Source organism: Engraulis encrasicolus, chromosome 19 (genome assembly GCF_034702125.1).
Source record: "Engraulis encrasicolus isolate BLACKSEA-1 chromosome 19, IST_EnEncr_1.0, whole genome shotgun sequence".
Classification (NCBI taxonomy): domain Eukaryota; kingdom Metazoa; phylum Chordata; class Actinopteri; order Clupeiformes; family Engraulidae; genus Engraulis; species Engraulis encrasicolus.
This window is the reverse complement of record NC_085875.1, coordinates 38,846,240-38,869,655: the sequence shown is the minus strand read 5'-3', so window position 1 is coordinate 38,869,655 and position 23,416 is coordinate 38,846,240. Positions and strand designations below refer to the sequence as shown.

At 41.2% G+C, this 23,416-nt stretch overlaps 1 protein-coding gene across 5 annotated transcripts in view; it reads right to left on the bottom strand.

Annotated features, from left to right (window-relative positions):
• Window positions 1-1,995: 1,995 nt before the first annotated feature.
• pacs2 (phosphofurin acidic cluster sorting protein 2) overlaps window positions 1,996-23,416 on the bottom strand; it is a 115,724-nt gene continuing 94,303 nt past the window's right edge. The window contains exons 13-26 of one of the 5 annotated variants that reach the window (XM_063184368.1): window positions 23,186-23,318; window positions 22,035-22,058; window positions 20,744-20,848; window positions 20,377-20,483; window positions 18,279-18,433; window positions 16,651-16,761; window positions 14,459-14,567; window positions 12,789-12,821; window positions 9,432-9,474; window positions 9,291-9,330; window positions 8,800-8,929; window positions 8,276-8,493; window positions 7,779-7,892; window positions 1,996-5,224 (exon numbers count right to left, since the gene is read on the bottom strand). In XM_063184368.1, the coding sequence (XP_063040438.1) occupies window positions 5,106-5,224; window positions 7,779-7,892; window positions 8,276-8,493; window positions 8,800-8,929; window positions 9,291-9,330; window positions 9,432-9,474; window positions 12,789-12,821; window positions 14,459-14,567; window positions 16,651-16,761; window positions 18,279-18,433; window positions 20,377-20,483; window positions 20,744-20,848; window positions 22,035-22,058; window positions 23,186-23,318 (1,441 nt within the window). In that variant the 3' untranslated portion in view covers window positions 1,996-5,105. Of the gene's footprint in view, window positions 5,225-7,778; window positions 7,893-8,275; window positions 8,494-8,799; window positions 8,930-9,290; window positions 9,331-9,431; window positions 9,475-11,476; window positions 11,501-12,788; window positions 12,822-14,458; window positions 14,568-16,650; window positions 16,762-18,278; window positions 18,434-20,376; window positions 20,484-20,743; window positions 20,849-22,034; window positions 22,059-23,185; window positions 23,319-23,416 lie in introns of all 5 variants that reach the window. The other 4 variants (XM_063184370.1, XM_063184372.1, XM_063184371.1 and 1 more) reach the window with 4 other exon arrangements.

Sequence of the window (23,416 nt, the reverse complement as noted above, 5' to 3'; positions counted from 1 at the left end):
CAGAGCACATACCATAGTGTATATAATATACATCATAGAGCTACTCGTGCAAAATTAATGTTTTAGCAGTTCACAATAAAAAAAAACACACACACACAAGTGAGAGGCGTGGCCAAATGTATGGCGGAATTTAAAAAAAACACACTGTGTGTAGGTCTTTTTCAACTGATGCCCAATTATTGAATATCACTACTATGACAAATCGTGAACGATGTCACTATAACGGTGATGGAAAAAATGGACGAAAGTAGCCAAAATACCAGAGATGGCAACCTGGTCCCTTTGACTGATGTAGGTGATGGAGGCCTATGTTTGGCGCCATTCTCAGGTGACCTAAAACACAGCAGGCGGACACAGAGGGTGTGTTCCAATATGCGACCTTGCATCCTCCACTTGTGCTTGTGGCCTCATACCAGGAAGTAATAAGTCATGATGTCACCACTGACAATAGCATTAGGCCTATATTTCAATATCTCGCAAGAGCTCAATTGTAAAGTCATTTTCTCATTTGCAATTGGGATGGTGAATGAAAAACAGTCCCCCAAAAGTTGTTGTGAGTAGGCTGACAGCTCGGAAACTTTATTGTTTTCTCCATGAAGGAGGGGACAGGAGGCGGGGCGAGGCCACAAGCACAAGTGGAGGACGCAAGGTTGCATATCCTCCTGACTACCAGCAGTTCATTTTTGTCCTCTCTAGAGGACATTTGTAAACCACAATATCTCCCCATACACACTACTGTGCTAACTCCCAATGGTCTTTAAAGAGGATATTCAGAGCTTTCCAATGATACCATGTGTGTAGGGGTGGGGTTTTGGGAACATTCTATTTCTTTGCAAGGAAAATGGTGTCCATTAAAAATAGGCCGCTTTTGGCTAAAGGGAAAGTAAATGCATAATACTTTAAAGTGGGCAATTATTGTCTTAAAACATCATCTTTATATGTTATTTCAATCTCTTCAGAGCACAATTAAACAATTTCTAAATTAATGTCACATTATTTAATTCCCATATTTAGGCGTTAAAGAAATGTCCTCTAAAATGGACATTGGTAGTGACATCTTCCATTTTGTTAGTATTTTTCCAGTCAGAAAGTCAGTATCAGAATCAGAAGGAGAGACACTTTACAGCACATTATTGATAAATAATCCTAGATGTGATGTTTGAGGAAGATGCTGAAGATTCAGAGACCTCTTAGGATTCATTTCAAGCAGGAAAAGTAGAATCAGAACAAGCAGAACGTTTCCTATTGATGCATTTGTCGCCCCATGTGGAGCATGACTCTGATGTGTGTCTGAACTTTGCAGGACAATATTTCAACCAAAAATTAAATTAAGACTACATTAATCCTATAGACATGAACACATGTTTGTTCCAGAGATAATAACCCATATTTCACACATCAGAACTATAAAATTAGTCAACTCTGGTGAAAGTTCTCAGTTGAGGGACCACATGTCATTCAAGCTTCAACTGCAAGTCCAGTTGCTTAAAACAAAATTGCTTTGACTTGAGATGACCTGCATTAATGATAATGGTCACAGACACATCCAGTTTCCACCTCAAACCAATAAAACACTCATTGTAAACTCATAAATGCTCAAATTTACTAATTATTAAACTGATTGTTATGCTTTTTCATCCAGATTGATTAATAGCAATTAAGGTACATTTTCAATGTACGGCCTTCCGATGTCCACTGTAATGGACACATTAAATCTTTAAAATAAAAAATAAAAATAAAATAAAAATGTTGTCAATCTCATTTTTTCCCTTCAAACAATTGGGGGAGTAAAAAAAATCAAAGATTTTTAAACTTTTTTCCCCCTGGTAGTCAGGAGGATATTGGAAAGTAGGCCTACTCAGAGACAGACAAACATACAAGACAGACAGGTTGACAGACAGACAGGTTGACAGACAGGGTAATTGCAATACTTTGCCCAATTCCCTCCAGAGAACTTGGTAACAAAATAAGGAGCTGGACAAACACATTTTAGTGTATCTAGTTTTATTACTCCCTGTACAGGGATTACAGTGGTAGTCATGTTTTCATTTTATTATTTTTTACAAATACATATTTATATAGGAGGTCCTTCATCAACCCCTCTGTAACTGAACATCAAAACAACAAACACATAACTTGAAATGCACTGTTAATCTGAACAGGAGAGAAAGAAAACACTATTGTGGCTATCGAAACATCATTTGAAAAAAAAAATTGCAGGTGTGAAGGCATATTCAACTCATTTAAAACACTGAATTCTCATACAGTCACCATCCCACACTCTTAACTGATGTTTTTCAAATGACATGTATTCCAGTTTGCAGGATAACTGCCTTGACCAAGACAGCCAACAACAGCTGAAAACAGTCATCTTTGTCAACACACAGGAGACAACATTTACCACAGAGGAGAGAGTGAGTGTGTGACTGTGTATATATATATGCGTGTTTGCATTGATAACACAGACACTGGTATCTTCAGATTCTCTTCCTTTGCTTTCTTAGCACTACTTGAGTGGATATGCTGGGCTGGATTTTTAAAAACCCTTCAAGAAACACAGCAACACCATAAAGGTTGCTATTGTATCCCTGGCCGCCCATATGGAGCTACAGTGCACACTCACATACTGTTGATCACAAGTGAAGAAATAAAAAAACAAAAAACGACCCAAAGATTAGAAGACAATATTTTAAACGCACACTGTTCTACTGGTGTGGGGAAGGAGGAGGGTAAATTCCGTTTGGTCAATTTTGAGGACAGCTGAGGCACATTTTAATACAGGAAACATTAGCGTTTAAAAAAAACAAAAACACACACACACACACAAACAAATAAATAACGGTGTTGAGTATGGTAGCAGTGGCAGCTTAAGATTTCAACTAAACGCGAATGCAAACAACAGTTACTCCAAACAGTTATTCCAAAGGAGTTGGACTATTTTGAACTACAGTAGGCGAATCTTAACTTGCCGTCTCGGTTATCTTTGCTACAATGTTAGAAGCTCTAGAGGCACCTATCCCTAAGGCCAAATACTGTAATTGGTGAGAATCCCAAAATTGATTCAGGGGAAAAAAACACAACGAGAACATCATTTTCTGTATACTTATCGGCGATGGACAGATTGGGGAAATGGGAGTGAGATAAGAAAAACATAACAGAACAAAAGAAAAACAAAAAAGTAAAAAACAAAATAGAGAAAGAAAACGGTTGCCTTACAATAACAAAACAAAAGTGCAGGGAGCAACTTTATGGCTTTTGAGCTAGAGCACCAACAGACAGACAGGTGAGTGGCTAGCCTACGCGTGTGTGTGTGTGTGTGTGTGTGTGTGTGTGTGTGTGTGTGTGTGTGTGTGTGTGTGTGTGTGTGTGTGTGTGTGTGTGTGTGTGTGTGTTCAAAGACAGTGCATCTGTCATGTCCCACGTGCCTGTTTACTGCCCGATTGACTAACTGTCTGTCTGCCTGTCCGTCTGTCTGTCCATCTGTCTGTCTGCCTGTCAAAGAGGAACAGATCAGAAGCTCAACTGCATCAAAAAAAACAAGGGGAACGAAACAAACAAAGAAAAATAATTAATAAACCCAACTAGGCACATACACACACATTTAAAACAAATATCATCATTCTTTTTTTTCTTTAAAAAGTGCTTAAGCTTTGGGTACCTTCTGAGTATACACTCACACAAACGCGCACACAGTGAAAAGTAGACAAACACAAGTCAATTCATTAAAAAACGATAATTAAAATCACAAGCAGCGGCAGCTTCTAAAGAGTGCAGGTCATCGGTAACCCCTTGGGATGGGTAACCTTAGGTTAGGAGTGGTGGCTTCGGGAGGAGGGGGTCGAGTGAGGGGGAAGGGGGATCAGTGCATTGAGGGACAAGTTGAAGCATGACGGAGTGACAGATATAGAGAGCAAAGGAGGGAGCAAGAGTAAGGCGGAAGAAAGAAAGAGTGAAAGAAAGAAAGAAAGAAAGAAAGAAAGAAAGAAAGAGTGAAAGAAAGAAAGAAAGACAAGAGGATAGCCTTATGAGCCAGGAGAAGGGCTGTAGCCACTTGATATGGAGTTGGGATGCAGGGATCACCAATATGTCCCTATGTGTGGAGGACACAGAACGAGACAGAGAAAGACAAGGACCTCAGATAGAAGAGTGGCATGAGGGGGTGAGAGAGAGGAAGAGAGAGAGAGAGAGAGAGAGAGAGAGAGAGAGAGAGAGAGAGAGAGAGAGAGAGAGAGAGACATTCAATCATTACATTTATTAATAAGGATCACATGATGATTCATTTTCTTCTATCAATTTGCACAATAATCACCATGTCTTGACATCCAAATGTTCTTCTTTTCTTTCTATCTTCAATTGTTCCATGACATTCTAGAGCAGGGTTGTGTCAGGCATTAGAAACTGAGCTGAATTCTCCATAAAACTGCACTGACGGAAAAAATCACATTCTTTAGTCGGATGTTTAAGTCAAACTTGGCAAACAAATATGAAGGCTTTAAGTCGAATTAGTCTAGGTGGGCAAGAGGGTTAATTATTTTAAAGTGATTATTTTTTCCATTATGTATTCTATCATTAACATCTTTGCAGAAAACAAACACCTGGGTTGGTGTTTAATGGACCAAAAACACAAAACAGGCGAGGTAAATCATTAGGTGTCCACTTGGATTCAAGTAGACCCTCTGGTGAAAATAAAAGGTGTCAAACACGCACAGACGCAAACATAAACACGCACACACAAACAAACAAACATACACACACACAACCAGATAGAGTTTGAAAAGGCTGAAAACTGATAACTTCATTTGGGACGTCGTCAGGATGCAAGGCTGGGCTGGGTTGGGCATTATGTCAGAGCTGGATAAAGGGTATTGGCACATGGCGAAGGTCTTGTATCTCCTGGAAAAGTAGATTTTTGTAATATTATGTCCATAGTCCCTGGTTTGTAGATGTGCGCAGGTGTGTACTGTATGTATGTGATGTACTGTATGTATGCGTGTGTATTTGTGCAATGGGGCTGGGTTAAATGGAAGGGATTCGGGAGCTGGGGGAAGGTGCTGTTTTCTTTTTTCTTTCTTTTTTTTCCAAAGGGGGAAAGGGGGGGTTGGCCTCTAGTAGGGGCCTTTGGAGTGCCCAAATATGGCGAGGGGAAAGTGCTTGACGTGCGACGACCACTGCGCAGCAAGCTGAAAGAACTTCACATCGTTCCATTCCACGCCGTCAATCAAAACTGCAGGGGACACACGTGGGCACATGTCACACACACAAGCACACACGCACATGCACGCACGCACGCACGCACGCACGCACACACACACACATACACACAGAAAGGAAGAAATACACAGGTAAGTTACCATACTTAGCCACCAAACTAATCATAAATACACATGAAACATACATCATATTCAATGTATATGACACGGTCTGACTGAGTCAGAGAACTGCTGGAAGCTAGTGGCACTGAAGGTGAAAGGTTACCACCTGGCCTGACAAATGGTATTTCACTTGAGGCACAAACTGAACCTTTATATGACTTTACACAGAGCAGAAAGCTTTGCTGTACTCCTTTTAAAGTCACGCACAGAGTAGTTTTAAAAACTTCAAACAATGTTTTTTTTTCCAAAATTGGTTCAAAACAACTCAAGTACAATGTAAACGGACTGATAACACAGTTGAAATTCTAAACATGCTCTTAAAATTCAGCACAAATAGACTTTGGCAGTTTCAATCGCTTCTGAACTTTTCAAATATTTTTCGTAGTAAAGATGCTGCTTCTGAAAAGTATACATACTTCACTGAAAAAGTCTGTGAAATCATCGCAAATGAATGTCAAGGGTTTCTAAAAGGGCATAACCTTTATTGGGTATTGATGAATGGGAAACATTGTAAAATTCCAGTCAGCAGCTGCTTTGCATCCTTTCAAAGTTCATAAGAGCTCACATCTTGATTCAGTGAGACCTTTTGAAGTCCTGTTTAAACTGTACAACATCTAGCACCTCAAAAACAAATATTCTGCTCTCAGCAAACCGTAAAAAACAACCGTTAAGCTGTGTACACAGACATCGGTTCAGATGAAGGGCAATTATAAACTAACGTGATTATGCAAGGATAATCATTAATTACTTTTAGAGTGTAAATCTTTGTGAAAGTCTTTGAAGGAGCAGCTGTATGACTTCATCATCTGACACAAGGAAGGGAAAGTGGTAATAACTTAGACACACATTTCAACGCAATGCACTAAATCGATGCATCATTCAAACTGTGCGTGCCTGCGTGTGTTTATGTTCGTGCTTAGAACTCATGCTTAGGATATTAGTAATTTCTACCCTTTGGAGAGTTGACACAAATGCATGCCGAGGATCATCCAAGTTAGTGAACCAAATATACTTTGCTGCGTGCTGTACTACACCTCAACTACCACTTAAGATAAGCACATCAGTTAAATCCAATGCAATCCCATGTAAAGAACAATGCACTGTAAAAAGTACTAGTGCTGGTGATGTGATCGGCGCGCCACGCTCAGCACTGCATGATGCCGTTTATGTGTGGATGCAGCCCTGCATACCCCAGTCCATGGCTGAAGTGGCCTTAAACAAGGGATCTAAACCTGTGTTGATGGCGGACTACCCTTCACTTTGCCTACTAAAATATGTTATATACACAATTGATAATTATATAATGGTAACACTTTATTTTAGGGATACATCTATTAACACTAATACATACAATGTTCCTGTATAAGTAACTTGTAAGGCATGTACAAAGCAAAATCAAACATTTGTTAGGCATGTATTCGCAAATGTCTTGTTCTTGCACAATAAGGGATTTATTACCAATTTAACCTTAGTATGGACCTAGTAGGCCTTAGTATTTGCTTAGTACATGCCTTACAAGTTACTTATGCAGGCATTAACATTGTATGTATTAGTGCTAAATAGATGTATCCCTAAAATAAAGTGTTACCGATATAATTCATCATACTATAGATGCATCAACTAAAACAATTTCATTGTAATACAATGTCAATGTAACGCCATGTAAAGTGTACAGGCTCTGGCGGCGTGATTGACAAGACACACTTGCAAAATCTCTGCATCACCAACAGGTGACCAAATTTTAGCTGCTCAATTTAATCACAAACCATCTGAAAACAGGGCTTTAAGTGTAAATAGTTTGACTTTATTGTAAACAAGCAAAGTAAAGTGGACAGGCCCCAGCCCTGGCATTGTGATTGAGAGACACACTCACCCCTAAGCATGGTCTGAGATAACATAATATGTTATAAACATACCGTAATTGATGGTGATTTAAAATCATCATGCCGTATATACATCAGTTAAAAACATTTTTAATGTAATGCAATGTAAGTGTAATGCAATGTGCGTGGACAGTGGTGGTGTGATTAACAAGGCGTGCTCACCCCTCAGCATGGTCTGAATAAATATATAGTATGTTATTTACAGGATTGATGGTGAAATAAATTCATCAATCATGTATATGTATACAATTGAATATGTGCATGTACTGTATGTCTAAAATTTCAATGTTATGATCCCTTGTGATGGACGCTGGTGGTGAGATTAACAAGGGCACGCTCACCCTTTAGCATGGTCTGAGATAACACGTTATATACATAACTGATGGTGAAATCATCATTCATGTAAGTCACCGTTCATGTATATGTATAATATTGTACATGTGCATGTATATGTATAATATTTCAATGTAATGAGCCCTCGTGGTGGACCCTGGTGGTGGTGTGATTAACAAGGCGTGCTCACCCCTCAGCATGGTCTGCTGTTGCTTGGCAGTGCAGATGAGGCGGCTGATGCCCTCAATCACCTGACTCTTGGACTCCATCTCTTTGTCTCGAGACTTTTTTGGCAGGAACATGACTGGTAGAGTGGAGCAGAGAAGCACACTGATTACACATGATGACCACAGACCACAACACATCTGAAAAGTGTGTGTGTGTGTGTCTGTGTGTGTGTGTGTGTGTGTGTGTGTGTGTGTGTGTGTGTGTGTGTGTGTGTGTGTGTGTGTGTGTGTGTGTGTGTGTGTGTGTGTGTGTGTGTGTGTGTGTGTGTGTGTGTGTGTGTGTGTGTGTGTGTGTCACCTTTGTTGTTATTCTTCCGGGTGACCAAGGTGGTGCGTGTGTTTATGTGTATGCACAATGTGTGTGTGTGTGTGTGTGTGTGTGTGTGTGTGTGTGTGTGTGTGTGTGTGTGTGTGTGTGTGTGTGTGTGTGTGTGTGTGTGTGTGTGTGTGTGTGTGTCACCTTTCTTGTTCTTCTCCTGGGTGACGACGGTCATGGCCATGGTGCTGTGCGGGCCCCAGTCGCCGCCCCCCAGTGGCAGCCTGCTGACCTGCAGCGAGCGGAAGGTGCACTTGAGGGTGTTCTTGGAGGAGGAGTCGCGCTTCTCCACCTCGCGCTTGCGCTCCGTGGGGGCCACCCAGTAGTCCACCTGAAGACCCATCAGCTCCAGACCCGGAGAACTGAGGAGGGTGAGCAGAGAGGAGGAGGAGAGGACAGGATAGGAGAGGGGAGGAGAGGAGAAGGCAGAGAAGAGAAGAAAGGAGAGGAGAGGAGAGGACATGAGTATGTGAATGTGTGTGCGTGTGTGTGTGCATTTGTGTACAGGTATTGCCGTGCTTGTGAGGACCAATTTGGTTGTGAGGACATTATGATGGTCCTCACAACTTTGTTTTCTTGGTTATTTTTTCCATCAATGACAATCTTTTTTTCTTTATAGACAGGTTAGGGTTAGGGATGGGTTTGGTCTGGACACAATGGGTGTCTACCTGTAGAAGCCGGTGTTGACGGAGGGCGATGAGGGGGGTGTGGGGGAGGCCTCTTTGAGGGCGGGGGAGACCTGCGGGGGCGTGGAGGAGAGCATAGACGAGCCCACTGGAGCAGCATCATCAGAGTCACCTGGAGGAGACAGCAGCACATGGAGGACAAGAGGTGAAGAAGAGAGAACATTAAGGGAATAGGAGGAGAAAGAGAGAAGGAGACATGGAAATAACAAGAGCAGATGAGAGAATAAGAAATGGAAAACATGAAAGGAGGAGGAGAGAAGGGGAGAAAACAACAGAGGCAGACCAAGGGGGTGGGAGAAAAGGGAGGGAGGAGAAGAAGAAGAGAAGAAATGAGGAACAGAGAAGAAAGGAGAAGCAGAGTATAAGAAGGGGCATGAGAAAAGATGTTTGAACTTGGAACAGGAGTGGGAAAAAAGAAGGGAAACATGACACAAAAGAATTTTGGTTAACCAGGAATCATTGTCAGCATTTACCTGATGTGGCAGAGGACTCAACAATCCCAACTTTAACCATCTGCGAGTATCAACAAAAAGAAGAGACAGTTTGAAGAACAAGAACAAGTTAAGGCATTATTTCATGTCCATTTAGGTTTTCTGTGGGTCTGTCAAACTCACCCCAATAAAAGGAATGAACTTCTGGCAGGAGTCTTCGTCGGGGCTAAACAGAGAGGAGATCAGACAGCACTAATCAAACACTGATGCACATGCTGCTCGTGCAACAGGTGAGGATGACGCTTCAGGAGTCCTGTAACTAGACATTAGAGGTCTGGCTACTTGTGGACTTTTCAAAAGCCTCATCCTCTTTCTGACCCCAGAAACAAATTAAATCTCTGCTAGGTTTGTCAGACTGATTCCTCTTCATTTCTTTGTAGCACATTATTGACAATATATCTGCAGATTTTCTTCCATCCAAGTCATGAAAAAAGAAGCCCAGTTGTTTACAACATAGCTCTCTTGATACCGTTACAATGGACTAGGTCAAATATGGCAGCCGTGTATGTTATAGCTTGTCTATAACATACCTTTTCACATTGAAATGATGACCATTGTTATTTGAACCAGGGTACTATGATCAATGTAGGGTACCCATGTTACTGCAAAGTCAGAGGAACGGATACAAGAATTTGAGTAGAATCAGGTTTCTGATTGAACTTGCACCATGCCAATTAAAAATGGATTATTCAAGTACATATACATTTCACCTGATCTACAAACATTAGTAATTGCTTCATTGAGAACAATTAGTGCCAATGGTCATATAAAAAGTTACCCTTCATGCAAACACAGCCAGACCTAATTAATTCATGTCAGAGAATCATCCGGAAATGATTGGGGCCGACGGAAGCCATTTAAGGATCCAAAGGGTCCAGATCCATCATCTAATAGGAGATATGCCATGATGAGGCACAGTCCATGGCATGAGGTGTCTCTATGATGGAGCTCCTTCACAGCTAAAGGTTACCCCAACAAAAGCTTGGGCACTTTGTTTATTTATCAATTCATTTTTAATGAAAAGCAAATCTTGTTTCATAAGGCAAAACCTATCTACATACTTATACATTCTCCCCACATTCCAAAGTTAAACCTGGAATATTCACTTATTCACGTATTACTATTCATTACCAATTTAATATAATGGTTATAATGGTTGCAAAAACATTAACATAACAGGCCAGGACCCATTTCCAGGTTTTTGTTTGGAGTACCAGCTAAGTCTTAGCCCCACTTTACAGGAGAATTCTTGGCAATTTCAACATATAGTTGTATTGCTCATGCTACCCTTGACTTGTCAGCACTCAAAGGCACAACCCTTTTGTTGTTCATCCCTTTAAAGATCTTGAACATCCTAATGGTTTGTTTACTTAAAAAACGTCTTAACATCCAAAGGTCATTCCAAAAGTTAACCAATATAAGTGCATACCTTAAAGTATGGTATATTGAGACATTTCAAACAATATTCAAATAAATCCACACCCCCATTAGAATGCCCAGGATCTCAGAAGGGGCTGGAAAACAAATGAGACGTCTTAGGCCCGATTCGGACGGGACTTTAATTACCTATGGACCCCCAGAATTCTGAATAATTATGGAGAATGTCTGAGTTCTTAGTCCTGTGCGAATGCGCCATGTCCGTGATTTGTGAAGTAATAATTCCACGGAGAAACACGTCCTTGGGTAATTTCATGTCCCATGTCCATATGCACGCCATTTGCATCCCCCTATAATGTCTGTGAATTAAGTAAATTACAGACGTTTGCTTATCCCATCCGAATGCGCCACAAGAAATCACAGAGGTCTGGGGGTAATTTCGAATTACCAGGGGTCCATAGGTGATATTTATCCCCTGCGAATCGGGCTTTTGGGTACTGACAAGTGAACGGTAGTGTGAGCAACACAACTAATTGTGGAAAATGGCGGGAATTCTCCTTTAAGCCTATGGTAAGCTTTCGACACATTTTTTGTTCACAACAGCTAAGCTACAACCAAAAGCCATGGGACAACCACATGCACATCCAACATTTGCCATATCAACATCAGCATAGCCACGCACGCAGCGCCACGGACGGTCAACCAATGATTCTGCCCATAGGAAAAAGTCAAAGCAGTGCCGGTCAAATCAAGACCTTCAGCTGTGGTTGAAAAGAGGGGGAATAGTTTACCGGGACAAAGAGAAGAGAGACAATCTACCGGAGGCAGTGCACAGACAGAGAGGGAGAGAGAACAACTTGTGTCTTAGAATTTGGTTTGGTGTAATCCAAGGAAAAAGTAGAATACACACAACGTTTACATTTTAGGCTAGGTTTTTAGTATTCTGAAAGGGTATATGCAATTATTCTAGGAAAAAATAGATACACATTGAGACAGATGTTGTTCTTCTCTCTCAGGGACCAGCAGGTATACCTCCTGACAAAAGAGAGAGACAGAAATGACAGAGATACAGACAGATAAAGAAAGAGAAAAGTAGGGACACTATCCTGTAACATATATTTATACAGTGTGTGTGTGTGCGTGCGTGTGTGCATGTGTGCGTGTGTGCGTGCGTGCGTAGACAGGGAGAAAATGAAGAAACTGACATAAAGAAAAGGGGTAAGAGCCTGTAATCACAATATTACTTGCAATCACTTGAGGAGAGAGAATAAAAAACATAAAAAAGATTAAAGAAAGGACATCAGATGTGTAGTGAATGTTAAGGTGCACATGTTACACTATGATACTTTTTGTATATTGTACATACATTGTAAGTAGCAAACACCTGTCATTTACTCTACAAGTGGGACATTTCTCCATAGGTGTTGAAGCAAAACAACACCTATTGACACAGGCCATGCACACATAATGCAAAGAATGGACAATACTAAATTGGCGTTGCTAGGAAACCCCCTCGAGAGAGAGAGAGAGCGCTAGACATGTTGTCATGGGCTATGCAGGCTAACCCCTGTGGTCTATGGACAGTTCACCTGATTCCCAGTCGGGAGGGAGAGAGGATGGTGGAGAGGAAGGGGCAGAAAACTAGAGAAGGAAGAGGACAAGAGAAGCAGAGCCCTCTTTTATTTTTCAAACCAGACACTTGAACCACATGAGACACTCCCATCTCAAATTAAACACAACACTCGTATGGAAACCCACACCAGTATAATGCTAATATGGAATGAAAAGTGCAATTGGGATTCCAAAGAATTGATATAACTGAGGATTTTAAGTGCTTTTACAAGTTGTTTTTACATTTTTTTAAATTATATTTTACAAGCCGTTTGCATCTGTGAAAAGATGGAGTGTATTTTTAGCAGCTCTAAACTGAATAGACCAAGCTCGTCCTTGTTGAAGGGAGGTGAGTGTAGTTCAAGTGTCCGTTTCAAACCAATATAGTTTAAGGAGGGGGAGGGACCAAGCAGATCACAAGAGCAGATGATTGGCTAGAATCACGACACTACAACACTACAGAAGTCAGGCAGACCACGAAAACCACAATACCTTACTGCAAAATCAAAATGAAAGCTCTTTTTCCTTTGAAGAGAGCGAAGAAAAAACAAAGAAGGTAAGAAAAAAAGTCAACCAACAAAGAAAGAAAGGAACAAAAAACAAAACAAAACAAAAACAAAAACACATGTGTTAATTCACAAACAGTGATGGACAAACAGTGGTTTTTACAGGGTTTGTGGTCAATGTGTATTTTAACCCTGTTTCTATTAACCCAGTCCAGAGAGATCTTGAATGCACCTTCTGACCATTAATGACCAATGATCTGAAATGTGTGTCGTCAGTGGTCTGCAATTGTAGAGTTTCCACTCAGCATATTGTATCCACTTCAAAAATGATAGCGAATTGATTTTTATGGACAAACATCATACTTTAGTATGAAGTGGTATTTTCGAGGAACTCATTTAGAAGAAACCTATGAAGCAGCAGATGTGGTAAAGTTTCAGCTCAACTGGACTGAGATAATGCAGTTGTGTGAGGATGTGAACACAGTTTTTCAGAAGCACCAGTTAACTTGAAAAAGCACACATGTAGTCTTCTAAATATACAGTATTTTAAAAGCATTTAAATCTTAACAGTTTACAAAAAAACTGAATAAGGCAAACTACAAAGGCATGGGCATCTCTGTTTAACTTGAAAGCATTTTGTTCAATGCTGAGGAGGGTTTTCTATAGGTCTTGTAATTGACTAGAACATTCATTTTCCAGTCTTTACAGATCGAATAAATTGTGATTTCGCTTCCAGCCTGTAGGGCAACTGAAGATGAGAACTACTTAATATTGCTTTCAAATTTCACATACATTTCAAGGACAAATCCCCTTCTGAGCATTCTCAAGCTAGTGCATAAGACTACAGATTTAGGACCAAAGATTACAGAGCACTTCAACTTCAGCAAAAACATTATTGGCCTTTCTCTGAATAGACGATGAGAAAAAATCCATTCTGTTCTGATTTTAACCAGAAACAATGGATATTTGATGCGCTGTGCTATTGACAACATGGTAATCAATTTGTGCTGTTTTGCGATGCTCTGCAATCTTTGCTTATGACTATTCCAGGGAGGCACAAATTGAGAAAAGTGCATCAAGGATGCCAAATGTCAACCACAGGCGTTCGGGTGCTTCCAAAAAACAGCAACTCTACAGTCCCAGAGTCCTATGGGTTCCTGTTAGTGTAGGAGTGAGTGACAGCATATGAAAACACAAGTGAACATGAGGCTATACTCCATTTTATCTTTATAATCATCATGACATAATGACATAATCATGACATAACTAAAAAAAATATGACGTGAACACTGATGTGCAGGTGTGTGAGGTGTGTATGCTTTACAGAGGTACATTGTGTGTGTTGTCTTTCAAATGTACACTGTGTGCTTACAATCTGTTTCAGTGGACAAGAGTGTACATATTTTAGTCTATATCTAGTACTACGGTATATGTTTCAGAGAGAGAGAGAGAGAGAGAGAGAGAGAGAGAGAGAGAGAGAGACAGAGAGACAGAGAGAGAGAGACAGAGAGAGAGAGAGAGAGAAAGAGTGCTTGTGTACTCTGTGTGTGTGTGTGTGTGTGTGTGTGTGTGTGTGTGTGTGTGTGTGTGTGTGTGTGTGTGTGTGTGTGTGTGTGTGTGTGTGTGTGTGTGTGTGTGTGTGTGTGTGTGTGTCACCTCTTCTGCTTATAGGTTAGCATGGCCTCTGCAATAGGCAGCTGGTGGGCTCCGTTGGCCCCGGCCATGTACTGCGTTATCCGCGACACCACGTCCAGACTGTCTTGGGCTGCAGCGGAGAGGGGCAACAGAATAAGTATCACGAGAGAGAGAGAGAGAGAGAGAACAGAGGAGAGGAGGGAGAAAAAGAAAGGGACAGTGAAAAGAAAGAAAAAGAATAAATGAAAAAAATATTACACCGAGAATGATAGAATCAGACAGAGTGAGAAATTTCTCATTATCCATGTCCTCCAAAGTCCTTCCACATGGCGGCCATCTTGGCGACCATTTCAGATTAGAAAGACCATGGGCATCTCAGAGTGAATGGTAAAAATCGAGACAGCTGAGCGATACACAAATCATATGGTTGGAATTGCAATGAAAACCAGATTATAATGTCTATCTACGATTGACTGTATGAAAGTAAACCTGTAAAAAACACCATTTTTCATACAGATATTTTTCAACTGCTCATGCCCGACGGGAGGATCGGGAAATGACCTCAAGCTGGAATCAAACCCAGGTACCGAGTGTAACAGTGCGGTGCCTTGGCCAATAGAGCCAAGGCCAAGGCCAAGGCTGTAGGGATGCTTCCTGATTCCCACATCAAATTAGAACTGATGAAGCCTTTCGGTGCGAGAGCAAAGTCTTCCAGCTCAAAAAAGAAGTCCAGTTGCCTACAACTAAACTCATTTGAGAGCGAGCAAAATACAGGGATTAAAAACTGCAAAGAAAAAGGAGAGAGACACGTTTTAGTGATGTGTGTGCTTCTATTTAGGGATTTGTACAGCTCTGTCTGCAGGGGCCGCTCAGAGATCTCACAGTGTTTTGTGTTTCAATTTGTCCACCCGTCCTTTGCTCTTCCCTTTTCTCATTTACGACTAACTGCAGCCTCCCCTTTCAAGAACTTCTTTACCACCAACGCTGGTGTCTAACGTGGCTATTTCACAGATTTTGTAAGAGACCAGATATGCCACTGGTTGATTTCACTGTGTATTTCCGGTTTCCGAAACGAGGCAGGTTTGTATTAGTTCTATGGCAGATTTAGAACTGAAGGGGCAGTACCACCCTTATCCACGTGGTGGCCCGGAGACCAGAATGAATGGAGTCCTATGGAGCAAAACCCCTCATGGTGCCTTTATCTCAGTATATGATTTTTTCTCGTGTAATTCGGATGTTGCTTTCGAAAGACTTTATAAAGAAAATACCCACGGCTGCGTTTTAGATCTTTTAAGCCTCGCATGTGCTTAAAAAGTGATTTTTAAGTGTCTATGACGTCACATCCTTAGCAAAATGCTAGCGAGTAGTGAGCAACAAAAACGCCTCCTGTAACAAATCAAACGGACATATGTGCTTTTTTATTATACTGTTGAGTGAAACCCTTATTGAAATCTCCAGAACGACATTCAAATCTGAGCTTTGTTGATGAGACCTGGGTGAAAATTAAGATTTTTAGCATCTAGCTCCATTGGGTCCCATTCATTCTGGTCTCCGAACCATAGAACTAATACAAACTAATACAAACAACTGGTACGATGGGGCTTAATAGCGAGTGGCTAGGCTGTTCTATAAGGGCTGTGGCTATTTCACCAATCTCTAAAATTGACATGTCGATGACTACAATTGCGCCTGCTGTGTCACTCTGACGAAATTGGTTCGTAAAGTACAGAGCAACAAAAAAGGGAAAAGAACTTGGCATCATCACAGGAGTGCAAATGAGCGGCTATCAGCTATGGATGGTGTCAGCCTCCTTTGGCACACTCTGTTCCAGTCATTTGAAAAAGGTTAATTGGCTTCCGTGCTGTGCATAATATAGACACTCTGGATGCATTTAGGCACTACGGTAGTTGCTGCTTTTTCTGATCCTGGAAAAACTAAATGGGCTCAAGCGGTCTTAAAATACTCCACGTAGGCTACATAACCATAACAATGTAAACAGTACTGTAATACATTCATTAAGTTCATGTATTATGTGAACTTTTTACCTGCCACTGATGGTTCACAAGTACAATTTTATTTTGTGACATGTAGCACCATATTTTCATAGTTTCATATTTAGCCAGTGTATGGTGGCTAGCAAGAATGTCCTAGCAGACAGACAGACAGAAAGACAAGCACAGACATGCACAGATACGCATAGACACAGTTCTTACGTATGACGGGCGCCTCTGGTTTATGGAAGAGGTCTCTCCATGCAGCGTCCTGGAACAGGCTGTTATACCTGTAGTCTATGGAACCCAGGTACTTAGACACGGGATGGACCCCTAGAAGAGAGAGAGAGAGAGAGAGAGAGTGATAAAGTAAGGACCACTTCATCTACAACCACAACTATGAAGATAACGATAACTTTAACTTTATAAAACTCTCTTCTTAAAAAAACAAACAAATTGGAGTAGGGGCTGGGGGGCTTTTAAGCCTTTATTTGGGATAGGCTAGTGTGAGAGTCTGACAGGAAATGAGTGGGATTGAGAGATGGGAAGCAAAGGCAAAGGACCTCAAACCGGAATCAAACAAGGGTATGGCTTCTTAGTTCATTGAGCCACCACGCCCCTAAAAATAGATTAAATTCTAATGAATGGTGCCGTTCACATATCAGCTAAACCGACAATGACATGCTAAACGATATCATTGGAATCAATTTAAGAATCATAAAAGCATGTCGTTATTGAAGTATTGCATGCTGTTATCGAGTATCGAATTCTTTTCTGATATCTTGCAGCCCTACACTCCAGTCTACACACTCCAATCTACACACAGCAGGAATAAAAAATCCGGCACAGTCAGAACTACTGAAATGTAGTATTCCACTTAGCAGCTGATTTTATCCAAAGTGACTAACAAAGGAGGACATTAACAGGTCACAGTACAAGGTACAAGGTACACAAACCGTACATAAACAAGTGATCTAATTATCTATGAAAGGAAGATAGAAAGTGACAGAGAGATGTAAGCTTGCCAAAATACACAGCTTGGTTGCTGTCTAAGTTTGGTTGTTCTTTAAAAGGAGGCTGAAACATATTATGGCTTTAATGCAACACAAGGCAGTTTTCGTGTCTTTGTAGGCTCACACTTTGGAAACTGAATTTTCTCTCACTCAAACTACAGTGGCATGGCGCTCTGACTCTCTCTCAAACATAATTAGTTATGATTCACCACTTGATCGATTCTGGACACGTTATTTACATTAAGGTTGAAATGTGAGGTGATATTGCTTATCTGAGCAAAGTCATGAACAAAAAAATGAAGACAGTTTCCTGGTCCATTTAGTTCAATATCGTTTTTTCACAGCAGGGTGATCAGAGATGACTGTATGTACAGTACTGCATGCTGGGTAGAAGACAGGAGGGCTAGTCAATAAATACAGTGGGACACCTCCGTCAATAGATATGAGATTACACGCATGTCTGCCCACAGTCAATACACAGTCTACGCCCTTGACTATACTACTGTTTAGGAGTAGGTGCTGAAATCCATGCATGCATGCTCTTTCATACAGAATACATTAGAAAAACACACAGACATTCTGAGATACTGCAAAACACATACTCAAAACACTCACACTCATGCACTTGCTAAAACACACGCATGCATTTCTAGATGTGATGCAATGTCTCTCTCTTTCCATACTTTCGTTCTTTTTCTCTCTATTTCCTGCATTTTCTCTTTTTCTTTACCTCTCGCTTCCTCTCTCGCCACGCACACGCACACGCACACGCACACGCACACGCACACGCACACACACACACACGCAGATGCCGTACACACGTCAGTACGTACGCACCAAGGGGTATGATGAGGAAGCGCATGTAGCCGAGCCAGTCGGGGGTCTTGTGCGAGAGGTGGTCCACAAACAGTCTTAGCACCGCACTCAGGTAGTGCTGAGCCCCCGCCACAGCTATCTTAATGGGCACCGGGGTCTGGGAGTTACAGTTACAGCTGAGGGAGAGAGGGAGAGGGAGGGAAAGAGAAGGAAGGAGAAAGGAAGAAAAAAGAAACAGAAAGAAAGTAAGACAGACAGACAGACAGACAGACAGACAGACAGACAGAAAGAAAGAAAGAAAGAAAGAAAGAAAGAAAGAAAGAAAGAAAGAAAGAATTAGAAGAATTTTGAACAGAGAGAAAGGAGAGAGTGAGAGAAAGAGAAGGAAGCAGTCAGTATTCATAAATGTCAAAAGTGAAAGGACAAGGCACTGAAGAAAGACATTTCTGACCTTTACCAAACTTTCTCTCATTATATCAGAGGCAGCCTTTAACTCCAAGTCTGCCTCAGCATCCATAGTGATGATGGGGTGTGCAGGCTCAAGTGATGCTATGGTGATGAGCAGACTCAATTGTGTGGCTATTACACAGTATACGGTAGAGTAAGGGGTGAGATGTGTGTGGCTATTACACAGTATACAGTAGAGTAAGGGATGAGGCACAGACATCATATAGGAAGACTAGATACGTCATCGCGTATTTCAAGCACGTCCGCACAGGTCGGCCATATTAGCGCAGCCTAAACTCTCCACAGACCCCCGTTACACCTGAAGTAAACTGAAGAATTGAAACGTCGAGATACTTACAAATGTATACTGTTGCTTCGCTGAAATATTGACACGTGTATATAAATGGTAGGGCTCCTTAAAACTTAAGTGTAGACTGGGGTAAAACGCCCAAGAGATGCATCCCACTTAGCCTATTGTCCAAACATTTAGATAGACCTACAGCAAATACACATTTTAACCATTGCTGTGCATTACGTTGACGGCATGGATATATTCATTGCACCAACTTAAAGACGACAGAGATGACGTACTGGAAGAGAGATGTACAGCGCAACAATTCTATCTGGATGGCTTTAGCGTCATGACTCATTTTGAACACAAGGTGGAGCTGTCGAAACCAAAGCATATACTACAAGTGAACGTTTATTTGTTATTTTACTGAAAATATAAAAGATTACGTTGTGCATTTGTTTATGGGATCTATTTAATTACATGAATAAGCCTACTGAACTATATTATACATGATTTTAGACCTATGCACATAATAATATAATGTAATATAATATAATAATATTGTGAATATTCATCACTATGCAGTATCAACATATACTTTTGTTTGGAATTTTTTATACTGTATAAAAAAACAACCCTTTTCGAAAATCGATATAAATTTGAGGGAATTATGGAAATCTGAAGAGTATACAACACCCAAAACTCACTGCAACTGGTTGAGCCAGAAGGCTGCTTTAACATGGCCGCCATGCGCGGACGTTCGACTTGCATGACGGGAACGCGGACGACGCATCTAGTCTTCCTATATGATGTCTGTGGGATGAGGTGTAAAGTCCAGTAAGAGGCGTGGCATGGTAATGTGGCCCAGGTGTGTGGCTATTATAAACCGGTGCCAGTGGATTAACAAGTGGGTTGCGGGCCCTGGTGCATGTATCCACCACGGGCCCTCAGAGGTGGGTGCAATTTTTGGGATATTTCACATGTAACAACTGGACATCAAGGATGATTTTCTGAGGAAATGTAATGGAAGTTTTGATAACTTACTGTAGTTAAAACAGGGCGATTGTTTTCACAACCATATCAGAATTTCATTTTATTTTAATGAAGGGCATGGCGACAGGCCCACGGAGGTCACGGGCCCCTGTGCGACTGCACCTGATGAACTTATTACAGCTATGCCCATGACCGGTACACTATGAGGTACTATTCTGATGTGTGGCAAAATAAAGGCCCTATTAGCTATACTGGGGTACAAGTGTGATGGAGTACTATGACATACAGACTTGGGTGATATATTGGCTGTTATATATAGTACCATCCTAAGGTACAGTAAGATGGTGTAGTGATGGGCAGGTCCAGGTGTGTGGTCGGTCTACTCACAATCTCTGGATGCGGGAGACGATGGTGTTGAAGGCGGCCTGGATGTCAGCGGTCGTGCAGGTGCACACCACGGGCAGGTTGTGGTTCTGCAACATGTCCGCCAAGTACTAGGACACACACAAACACACACTTCAGAATTAGATCTACGATATTCTATACACTGATGCATATTATTTATCTCGAGCTAGGACCTTAGTTACAGGAAACATGTTGCATTCATATTATTATTAGCAATGTGAAAACATGTGTCAGAATAAAACTTTATGCAGTAAGGCTTACGTTTGATTACGTAATTGAATTGTGTATGCAGGGAAATGTTGAGTGAGGGACTGAGCGCTCATGCACATTTTTTTTGTTGTTTTTTTACCTGGCCCTGCCAGTCGGAGGTGTTGACGAGGATGATGTTGTCTGGCAGGTGGTCGTCTGACACCAGAATGTGGTTGAGCTGGTCGTACACTGTCTTACGAGGAATCTGTTCAGACAGGGCAGCAATAACCAGTCAGTAAAATAAAACAGTCCACCGATATAGACTTAGTACATCTGATCCCCAAGTAATCACTAGATGGATAACACTGAGCACTCAGCCAAAACAACAAAGGGGATTAATTACATCTAGGACAGAAGTGATGACTATGTCTACTCTACTGCCTTTTAAGCCATCCAGTTAATGCCCTTGGAATGAGTGGAGCACACACTCCACTCAAACCAAAGTCCAAATCTAATGTGTTAAAATTGTTATTGAGTACTTTTGGTATTTGTGCTAGGTCAATAGATGTGCAGCTGGGAATATTCATTGGGTAAAAAGGTCACATTACTGTCGGGAAACAAACAGGATGGGGATATTGGAAAATGTAGTACTGAAACTTGGATCCACCTGGTTACGTATAGAAACCATGGTATGGTGGACTCTTAAAAGCAAAAGGCGGCCATTACATGTACAAGTTTCATTTAACTGGGTTTAGACTAGACATGAGTAGAGTTACCGCACGAATACACCGGCCGCATGAGCGAGGCGAGCGACAGAAGTAATTGACATTGCATTGAGTCGCACGACAAAAGCGATTCAAGCGACTAGAGGCGATTTGCGCGACGAGAGCGTCAGTTTGCAGGTTGAACTCCTGGGAATATTATGAAAATGAGCTATGACGCGGTTTGGCAACAAGCCGCCACAGCCAATGACTGTATAGAGGTCAGTGACCACAGCCAATGGGTATGTTGGAATGCTTGCATTCTGCTTTTAACGGACATACTCTAGTCGCTCGTATCGCTCTTGCTGCACAGAAGTGATTCTCTATCGCAAGAATCTCGTCGCGGCCGGTGTATTCGCCCGGTTACTTGTGTAGAGTAGACTCGAATAGAGTCGGTTACTTACTACCATCAATCCCGAAGGAAATTAAGGTAAAACAAATCTATCTCACCACCACTATCAAGTAGATCTCAAATACTGCATGTCTTCATTGTCTTTTTAGGGCAGTGCAACTGCTTTTAACTTACTTATCATTAACAGGCCCAGAGATACCCATGTCTCTAAACTCACAACTTAGTGTCAACATTCAGTCTAGTGATGTTAAATTTGTTTTGTCAGTGTGGTGCAGTCCAGGCATTCCCCAAACCTGCAGTTGTTGTTCAGTGCAAACACACAGTCTTATTGGCATTACCTTGGAAAGGTATCCAACGTAAGTCTGACGTGAACAAACAAAAGCCTCTATTGACATTCATGTTATATACATTCATTGGCATACATGCATATGGGTATAACGTGACAAGAATGTATATCTATGAAATGTACAATACTATATCCACTGGATACACAGCATGAATTAATTTATACAGTGAAAGCACAGTATGTATGCACGAGATATTAAATAAACAATAGGTGTGATACATGCACTTAGTATTCATTTCAACACAGAGTAAAAGGCCATTCCCAAAATAAATGAAGTAGACTGCCCTGCAGAGCCAAATTACAGTGATGAACTATGCTCTGCAGCTACACTCTACTTTGTAATCACTGAGTTCAGAATGAATGTAGTCTTCATACTGTAACACCTCATGAGATGAAAACGAATCTTTTTCCTTCATTTCGGAGGCATTTTTCAGGTTTACTGTTCACAAATACGTAAATACACGTAACAGGAAAATACGTAAACCTTGCAAAATAAAAAAAATCATATAACTCGTGTCAGCAGTTATAGTTTTCATTCTTGATGTGGATGACCTTTTAGTCCGTATCATGTAAGGCAGTAGTCATATTGGTAGCATGGTTTAAATGAAGACAAACGATTCCCATGCAACTAAATTGTCATAAATTCAGAATGGAAACAGAATGCAATGCATATAGTATGTAATGAAGTTCCCATCACTGGAAACAAAATATGTTCATCAAAAGGCGATGCATCAGCAGTTTGCAAATGATCTGAATATCTACAGCATAAACTCATTACAGTAAAACTGCCATCATTCAACTGAAAAAGGTAGCAGATACATATTAGTCATGACAAAGTATGGAATGAAAAAGTAGACCAGCATTGCACTTGACTATGTAGAAAATAGATGATATTGCAGCTTGAGTGATTTCGGTACTCTGCAAGGCTTCCAATTCTGACAGCATTCTATATGGTAAATGTGATTAAATGCATTAAAATGCATTTTATCTTGTTCAGGAAAAAATGGCGAGTTAAATTTCTAATTGGCCAAAGTTACATCCCAGCATCTGGTCAGTTGCCAGGTGTTAATTTAGAGCCCAGATGACGATACTACTGCTCCTACTGCTGTGGTGTTGGTGCTGCCTGCAATGCTGTGCTCTGACCTGCAGGTGGAGCCGCGTGTCCAGTGAGCGTTCGTTGTCCAGGCTGTTGGCACGCTCGTTCTGCGGCCGACTCGGCTGACGCTCCTTCAGGGATGTGCTGCGACCCCTACGACCAGCCAGCTTAGGCTCTTGCCTAGCGAGGGAGAGAGAGAGACAGACAGACAGACACAGACAGAGACGGACAGACAGACGCAAAGAAAGAAATATTTAGGGAGAGAGATACACCTTTTT